This window comes from Alosa alosa, chromosome 3, assembly GCF_017589495.1.
Source record: "Alosa alosa isolate M-15738 ecotype Scorff River chromosome 3, AALO_Geno_1.1, whole genome shotgun sequence".
NCBI lineage: Eukaryota > Metazoa > Chordata > Actinopteri > Clupeiformes > Clupeidae > Alosa > Alosa alosa.
In genome coordinates, this window is record NC_063191.1 from 37,466,835 (window position 1) to 37,476,834 (window position 10,000).

A 10,000-nucleotide genomic window follows, 5' to 3' on the forward strand; every position below is an offset into this window, starting at 1 on the left:
ACATCCAATAAGCTAAAACGCATAAATATCGTGGTTTGCTATGCTGGTTGCTAGGGCAATCATGCTGGTTGCTATGGTGGTCACTAGGTTAGAAGGCCAGCCTCCTGAGAGAGGCCTGAAGGGTCAGTTCTGAGGTTGTTGGCTGCTGGAACCCGAAAAATGGACCGCATTTTTCTTAAAAAGACAATGTGACTGAAGTGCGGGGGCAAAGTTTGCACAGAAATGTACGATTTTTCCCACCCTCATCGACCTTGTCATAAAACTTGTTTAAATGATCACACGACGCCTCCTTGCTGCTTTGTCGTCTACATCAGCCTTTCTCAAACTTCTTTGACCTGAGGCCCAGTCAAGGCATACTTTGGGGTCATAGGGCCCACCTACATGAACCAACCCCCTCCTCCCACCCCATCAAATTGTAATGATATCACAATTATTATTATTTTTATACTATATTGCTATACATGCACTTCAAAACAGTCAATGTTTAAAGTGCTAAGATTGTTCACAAACGTTTGTGAAAGCATGCACATCAGAGTACTGCTTTACTAATGTAAAATATAATTAGGCCTACAATAGTTTAATTGTTTTTGCATTGTTGCATGATGCTTGCATGAGAAATACTTCTCAAAACAACAGCAATTATATGGGTGCCTTGTTTTGGGATGTTTCCCTCATGCAAGCATCATACACTGATAGAGTATATATATGCTATTTAATTACACTTTGAATGCCTGAATGTAAGAATTCAGGAAACACAATACCAGCTTTTAACATTTCTGTTGTTTACTAGTTTATGTAAATCACATAACACATGAACTGTTTACATACTACTGATATCCCATTACTGTAGACAATAATACTGTGCCCATTCATTAACATATTTTAAACATCAGGTGTCTTGTTTACACATTTAAACCATATTTGCACTTCGAATTTCGACTCCAAATTGTAGTAACTACATCTACGAAGTCCAAGGAAGATAACCATATAGTCTGTTCAAAAGATAAGATACATTTTGACAGAACTACAGACCTCGTGAAAGTAGTACCTAAAATGACTCCATTCACAATCGCGGTTGGTCTGTTTACACAGTAAAACCATATTAACAATTTACATTTCGACTCCACATCGTTGTAACACCATACCAAGGGTCTTAAGAAGTGAGTCAATTTGGCTGATTACGTTTTTAACGCATTTCCAGGGCTTAGTTGTCAGCTCAAAAAAGGCAGTGCCTATTGCTAACGCATTCATTTTCAATGCTTAGCATGTTAGCTAACTTTAATAGGTTTGTATATGTGCTAACGCTTACTTGAACGTTCCCTATTGTGGCTTGTGGGGTAGAATCTAACTTGTTGACACGTTTAACATTACTGTTGTTTACTACTTTATGTAAATCACATGACTATAATAAACTGTAACTTACTGAGAGCTAAGGTAATTCTGATTCAGACTGCCAAGTAAGTAACATCCAAACAGTGTGATGAATGGCCATCACGTAAAGCATATGACAACAGCAAATAGCTAACGTTTACGTTAGCCTAACTTACTTATCGTTGACGTTGACCCGACACGTTCATAAGTTAGACCATAGACTGATAAGGACGTCCATCAAACTAAAAGGGTTTGTTCTTCGATGTCTTCAAATTCGTTCGAATTCCGTGTGTATCCTGTGTATCTTCCCTGCTGTTCCGGCAACAAGGTTTCACGCGAGATTTACGCTACATCCCAGAGAGTACTGTTTTCCCAAGATGGCGCCCGTCTGGGAACGAGACGTGAACGGTACTGTTTTTCTTTTTAATAGGGCTGTCTATCGATTAAAAAAATTAATCTAATTCATTTCATACTCTGTGATTAATTAATCTAAATTAATCGCATATATAATATTTGCTGTGAAAGTATTTTAAATATTTAAATTCAAATGAATCATTGAATAATCAGCATTAATGACATTAAAGTTCAAAAACTCTTTTATTATTATTTTAATAATGGCCATAATAATCTATGATATGACCTAATATGCTGAGGAAATAAATTCAAAAGTGCTTCGGGAAGACTTTTTTTTTTTTTCATATACAAGGTATTTCAGGCCACAGATATAACCTAGGGGACACAATGAAAATAAATGAACACTCCCCTCAATGTCTATTTCTTTAGAGTCTATTTTAGAGTTGATGAACTCCGGTGATATGTAAATTCCTTGCTGCAGACATTGCAGAGGACTTTATTTTAATCAACACCATCAGGCCGTTTTTTAAAAGTAAATGTTCCAATCTATGATCTAGACATTTTCTTCTATCCTTCTTTTTACAGACTAATGGTTACTGACTACAACGGCTCGGGGTCAAAGGTCATACGGAATCGATTAATCTGCGTTATTTTTTTTAATCTGTTATTTTTTCTCAAATTAATTAATCGAAATTAATCAGTTATTTTGACAGCCCTACTTTTTAATAAACTGCCTGTAGACTTACACAGTTCTCAATGCTTCGGTTTACATGTAGATACCCTCATTATGCTACGGTGTAAGTGTGTTGCTATTTGGAGCCTTGGTAGCGATTTATTTTTACTCTACGCTGGTGGGTCAGGTGACGAGCCGTCGAATCACAGCACAGCACCCAGAATGCATTGCAACACACCGTCATGAAGGGACTCATCGTTAGGTCGGCTTTAAATGGCATACAGAACCTATAGTAATTTAACGTTGTCTGTAAGCTCCACAGATCGTGGCATAACAATTGAATTGATTGTGGACTTCTTGCCGGGCAATGATGAGTAACTTAACTTGAATAGTAGTGTTGCGTGGATGTGCATAATATCTGTATGAATGTGTGTTTCTCAATGTTATAATCCATACAACTGTATACATGACTATGTTTGAATCGAGCTAGCTGGGCATTGAACTGGGCTGAATGGACTGGGAAAAAGTTTTTTTATTTTTTAAATGACCTGTATGAACATGGATTCACTTTAAAAAAAGATGGCAGAGCGCTTTTTTTACATGACCTTTACACTTGGTGCTGGCAAGGCATTGAACTGGGCTTCATTCGAGGATTCCAACGGTACCTCATTCATGAAAATCGGACATACAGGTCACACACCTTCATATACACAGACAGCCCAGCCCAGCCCATTAGACATTGCCAGAAGGCTTAGAACTCTGCCAGGTGCAAGTAATGAGGTGCTGTGATGTCATAGAGGCCCAGCATTCCGCCATTCATTTCAAAGGGGCCCAAAAACGCAGAAAAACGGGAATACCGCGAAAACGTCAAGGACCAGCGACACGAAAGTAACACGCAAGTTACACCGGTTCAGGCCTGAATTTTTGGAGTTTGAACTGCGTCGATAGCTCAAACGGTCTAGGAGCAGTAGTTGGTACAAAAAGTGGGTGAACAGGAATAATATATAAGAAAACTTGGATCAAACTTGGAAAGCTGGATCAAACCCACTAATAATAATAAGAAAACTTAAGAAGAACAGCTGTGGTCTTGCTGGATCAAACCCACTAAATAGATAACAAATCATGAAGAGAAAAGTGCCTTGTCAGAGTGTGAAAGTCCTGTGGTGTTTAAAGAGAGAATCGTCTCAGATAGGTGAGGCGGTGCCCAGGCTACACACACACACACACACACACACACACACACACACACACACACACACACAAGGCTTTTAGAGGAGTGATTTCCCAGGCGTATTTCAAGAGCGAGCGCTGTGCTGAGGCAGGTGTGGCGTTCTTGAGAGCTATAAGGTGCTCAATTAACAGCCGTGAAGTGAAGGGGTGTGAGGACAGCGAGGGAAGAGGAGAGCGATGGAGCTGGGCTCTCTGTGCGCGTGCATGTGTGGGAGGGAGGTAATAGAGGATGAGGTATCTTCAGGTAAGTTATCAAGTTGACCCATCATTCACATCCTCTCAAGTTAACTTGGTAGGTGGTGCTCAGGGCATCGTGGCATTACCTCAGACTCACCAAATTAGGTCCATTCACTATATTATCACTGCATCACTTAATTGGTCACTTATTGTATGTGCTGGTCTTGCCCTTTAGCCGACCCCAGCAGTCACAGACCCATTCTCTCTGGCCTCTTTAGCCTGGGTCCGCTCCAGTAGACCGTGACCTCAGACTTTCTAGAACCCTCAGTCGCATTACCCTTCTCTCTCTCTCTCTCTCTCTCTCTCGCTCTCTCTCTCTCTCTCTCTCTCTCTCTCTCTCTGTCTGTCTGTCTGTCTCTCGCCCGCTTGTGACTTTGCAGACGCTCACTGGAGCAGAACCCCTTAAAGCTAAAGCCCCCCACTGCCCTGTGTCTGATTTACCGGAATGTTCCAAAAGAAAGGAAAAATTCTTCAGTTGACCACCTAACCCTGAGGGGGGGAGTAACCATTAAAGAAAAGTGGCTCCAGCCGCCCGTAGTGCATTAGATAGGCGAAGTGGAGGGGAGCTGCTCGTCTCAGTGCCCTTTAAAATGAGGCCAAGGAGCATCTGTAAGTAATACCCATGGGGCATCGTTAATGCCAGGCGGGGCTATTTTAATTTTTTTATCTCTCTACTTCCTGCATCATTTCCTCCCTGACGTTAGCTCCGTCTTTCTGTCTTCATTATCACAGTGCCGCGTCTCTTTGTTGTTGACAAATAATGGAAGTCAAAAGAAAAAAAGGGGGGGGGGTAGCGCTAGTGCACCCACCCCCCCACTCGCCTTGAGTTCATGTCTCCCATCCAGGGTGGTGACTGGTAGCGTGCAGGCGGGATACGCCAACTAATCCAGCCAGAGGGCCGCTCTGCATCTCTGTACGAGGTGTAAGGAGTGAACAGGACAAACATATAGAACTGTACACATAGGGGAGGGGTTAGAGAGACACACACACACACACACACGCACACATAGGGGAGGGTAGGGGTTAGAGAGACAGAGAATGACGAGTTGGAGGCAGATTGATGAAACGCTGGCGTTTGAAAGCCCTTCTTTGACCCATCACATGGATCAAGGGCTTCTGCAAAGGATACTGCGTAACCCTGTCCATCATTGGAGCCGAGCAGGAAGTGTAAACCATCTTAATAAAGAGGAGGATATGAGGAATAGCAAAAACAGGAAGTGTAAACCATCTTAATAAAGAGGAGGATATGAGGAATAGCAAAAACAGGAAAGAAAAGAGAGAGACACAACAACATTGAGTAGAATGCACTTTAGTGAGTCTCCAGACTGTAAATTCATCTGAGGCACCGAGGACATAAAACAGAAAGTTTTCAATCTCACAGGAAAGTCAAAGGAAGTTAGGGAGATTTCAATTGAGGGACTTTGTTCATGTGGGTGTGAGTTAAGCCACACGGCCCCGTCTGGCCTTTAGGGGTGTCGTTTTATGAAACCACTGATTTGCTCCATAAAATGCCAGGGAGTGTTGGTCGTCCTCACCAGCTCTAAGAGATTGACAGCCTCATCCTTCCTGGCCTTGCCTGAAAAGCTTGAATTTGTTACTTGTCTTTCAAGAGGAGCATTAGTGTAGAGAAACCCCCTGTGAAAGACACTTGCGACAGCCGCTAAACACTTTGATCTAAATTCTCACAGAGACTCTCCCTCTCCTTCCCTCCGTTCCACATCTAAATTCTCACAGACTCTCCCTCTCCTTCCCTCCACACACACACACATATACACACATACACACACACGGACACACACGGACACATGGGCAGACACCCGCACACACACACTCACACACACTCACACACACCGTTTACTTCAGTACCTACCTTTGGCTCTCCACCTTTTGCCCAATTCATTGCAATTTAAAACCTCCACAGTCCACACAAGATGCTTGCCTCTCAGTGTTGGGTTAGCGCACCTTCTCTTTGGAATAGTAATTAGCCAGATGGGAGAAGGTGGTGTGGCCTCCGTTGGCTAAGATGGTATTCATGTCAGGGTGTGCCTGTATGCGTGTCTGAGACTGTGTGTGTGTGTGTCTGAAAGTGTATGTAAAATTGTGTGGGGCTGAGAGAAAGAGATCCAGGCAGACAGAGAGAGACAGACAGTGAGAGTATGTTACACCGTGTTTGTCTTGAGAGTTTGTGTCTGAGTGTGTGTGTGTCTTGAGTGTGAGAGAGTGTGATTCTCGAGTCCTTCAGGAGTGTGTTTGTCTTGCCGAATGTGTGTCTGGCACCCCTCAGGCTACTGTCTGATTGATGAATGAGCTGGGTGCTCAGCAGGAAGTTCATATGGAGGTAGAGGGCTGCTAGGTGTCCATCACTGCTGTTCTGTAGCTACAATTATTTCTCCCTCACGTCCTGGAGTCCGTCTCATGGAGAATGGAGATGGAAGGAAGTGGAGATACTTTAGATTCAGACATCCCTCTCTGTGTCTCATTTCTTCTCATTCATCCCTCTCTGTGTCTCATTTCTTTTCATTCACTCATGCTTTCATTTCCATTTCTTCATATTTTCTGTTTGTCTGTCTCAACCTTCTCTGATCTCCACTCTCGCCATGAGTTCCATCTCACTCCATATTTCTCTCATGTTTGTCTGCCTCTTCTCCTCCATTCTGGTCTTGTATTTGAACTCCATGTTCTTCTATCTCATCTGCAGAGAGCAACGTCACTGTGTCCCTCTCCAGTAACTCCTCCTTCGACGAGGGCGACCCAGTCATCCTGACCTGCTCTGTGCAGAACGTGTGGGGCAGCCTCTCCGTGTCCTGGCAGTGGACACCCCCCTCCTCGGGCGAGGAGGCGCCGCCGGGTCCAGAGCCCGTGGAGCTGGCCAGCGTGGCGCGCGACGGTACGGTGCGGCTGGGCCCCACGTACCTGGAACGCGGCAGCTATGGCGAAGTGCGGGCCACGCGCGAACGCGCCGACACATACACGCTGTCGCTCTACAACGCCTACCCGACCGACGCCGGACAGTACCGCTGCATTGTCACCGAGTGGATACACACGGGGCCCGAGCCCAACAGCACCTGGCAACACCTGGGAGAGCAGTCGGCTGCTAAAGACATCAGCGTGAAAAGTGTCGGTAAGAGATTTGCACTAACAGCAACAAACATGATGATAAATATCATCCTAAACATGGCTCTTTAATACCAAACCTCCTAAATATCATCCTAAACATGGCTCTTTAATACCAAACCTCCTAAATGTCATCCTAAACATGGCTCTTTAATACCAAACTTCCTAAATGTCCTCAACTGAGATAGGATGGGATTTCAGACTTTTGTTTCTACAGTGGGTACTAGTTAAAAATGGACAATTCACTCACGAAAAACTGCAGCCGCTTGGGGGCAGCATAAGTTCGCTGTGGCGTTCTGCGGTCGAACCGGATGGAGCGTTTTTTCAGTGTGTTGTTTGTCAGTGTTTTTAGCAGCCCCTGCAACATGCTAGTGCACTGTAGCCTATAAGCTTTGTACATAATGTCAATCTCATATTTCATCTCTATTTAACATGATGTTTTGACATTGAGATTGTAAACGTTTTCTAAGGAGAGTGAAAAGCAGTTTGCAGTAAAGCTAACCAACGTCATCTCTATCGCAGGAAAAAAATAGCGTGCAGCCTTATAACCAAATGAAATGGTCGGCGGGCCGGATGAAAGTGCTTGGCAGTTTGCTCACCCCTGATCTAGATTATTACTGTACATCAGTTCAGTTATGCAATGATGTAGACGCCATTGATATCAGCCTTACTGTAAATGTGTCATATGCCAAAACATTCACAGCAACTCACTTGATTTCCTAACCCCAAGTGTCCCCAGAACATCACTGTTTGGGACACTAAAGCTATCAGCGTGTGGAGCATCAGTACACCACTGATGAGTCAGCAGCACTCTCACTCAAACTCCAACTAGCCCGGCATCAGGAAGCGCCATAATAGCCTCCCAGAGGTCTCGGCCTTAAGTAATCTCTTAGCTGTCCAGTAATCAGTGTGGGGAAGGCGTCTGTAGGAGAGTGATCCATCAGCTCTCCCAGACTGAAGATGAGTGATCCATCAGCTCTCCCCCCCAATAATCCCCAGGGGTCCTGCACTCTTGTTAGCCGTCCGCTCGACAGTGAGCTGGACACTAAAGGCATCAGTGTCAACAGCCTCAGGCCTCAGGAAGAGCGAGCTGCCCCAAAAAGAGAGAGTGCGACAGCATCCTCATCTCACATTTACTGACAAGTTCACGACCTAAAATACAACATCGCCTTGTGAACAGCAACTGCTACTGCCCCACTCAGCCCCCACCCCTGTCAGGTCATCCAAAGAGCAGTCCTCCCTTGTGAAGTGTTGTGGAGAGAGACCCACAGCTCACATTGCAAACCTCCTAGCTGTTAGCCCTTTGGCTGCTGTGAGCGTAGTCGCTAAACCCTTTCAGTGGCATGCCAGTGGGTAAGATTCTGGTAAATTCTGCCCCCCCTTCCCTTCTCCTACCCCTGGCCCTTCCTTATCCCACTAACCCCCAGGGGGTTCTTTAAGGGGAAATCCGTTAGCATTAGTGTAGAAGCTAGGCCCACAGGCTAATGGCCCTGCTGTGCCTCAGTGGGGCTCCCTAGCCACTTATTCATGATGTCATGAATTGTAAATGGCCGCCATAGAGAGGAAGGCACTCGGTCGTTTGCCACTTTGTTCGGTTCACTTGGTGTGGCTGACGTGCCACACACACACACACACATGCACAGACACACACACACACATACTAGCACACACACAATCACTCCCACAGTCAACACGCACTCAGTCAAACACATAATGCACTACACACACACACACACACACAAACTGTTTCTGTCATACAGGTGCACACACTAATACACTGTCACCTATGAGCATGCACACACACAGTCATATCTTTCTCACTTGTGATTACACTCTTGATTACACTCTCTCTCTCTCTCTCTTCCCCGTTCTCTCTCTCTCTCTCTCTCTCTCTCTCTCTCTCAAAAAAAAAAAAAGCTTTATTGACATGACAAGAGCACTTGTTAGTTAGTGTAGTGTTAGTTACTAGTAAGTTAGTGAGGAAACAAAGAGCATGAAAATAAGTAAGAATAAACAAATAAATAAGTAGATAAATATAAATAAAATAATAATAAAATAAATTCATAAAATAAATTATAAGAAATGAAATAATAATAATAATAATAATAATAATAATAAAAAAAAAAAAAAAAGATTAGAAATGATAGTTCTAGATGAGATGGGATTGAATGTCTGATTTAAGGTGGTGGAGAGGTGAGAGAATCTGTTCTTAAGTATGTGCTTTCTAACCTTAATTTGTGGCACATATATGCACAAACTGAGCTGCTAGCTCAATTGTCTGTGTGTCTTCTCCTAAGACGATTTTCATTTTGGAACTAGCATCTAGTGACATAAATTGTTTAATGTGTCTGCTAAATCTTACATAGAAGTCGTTTCTCAGTACTGATAAATGGGACACCTATGCAGAAAATGTATTTCATCTTCAACCTCCATTGTGTCACAGTAATTGCATAGGCTTGATGTTTTTCTTGCCATGATTTTTTTATGCGTCCCCATTTCTATTTGGAGTTTATGGTCACCCAATCTATATTTTGTAAAGACACGCGTTTTGAGGTTGTTTCAGTATTACTAGATAATTTGCTAGTTTGTATTCTCTGTTTTAATTGACAGTAGCTGCCCAGTTTTTTTTGTTAGAGTGAATTTCATTTTGCCATTCGTGAATGTAGGTTGCCTTCATGAATTTGTGGGTTTCCTTCCAGATTGGTTAGGTTTTATATCAGCAATGTTATATTTATTTATGATTAATTGTGCAAGTTTATCATTTTGTGGGTCTGATATGTTAGTCAGTAGTGCTTTGTGATGGTAACTAGTAGTGTTTGCATTTTTAAGTGTATCCAATATTTCATAACTCTTTTGGTGATGGCCAGGGGACAAGGGGCGACCTAACTCTGCTCTGCAGGCATTATTTGATGTACTTCTATGGACATGCAGAATAGATTTACATATTTCTGTGTGGGAGTTTTTCAATTTCAGTCTGGTCCCATGGTTTTTTGAAAGAAGTAATGGTGGACCCCAAATTTC

At 43.3% G+C, this 10,000-nt stretch overlaps 1 protein-coding gene across 1 annotated transcript in view; it reads left to right on the top strand.

The window, feature by feature from the left end:
- Positions 1-10,000, top strand: part of LOC125291682 (immunoglobulin superfamily member 3-like) — a 179,654-nt gene that overhangs the window by 117,497 nt on the left and 52,157 nt on the right. The window contains 1 exon segment of the mRNA XM_048238502.1: positions 6,564-6,986. Coding sequence (XP_048094459.1) covers positions 6,564-6,986 — 423 coding nt within the window.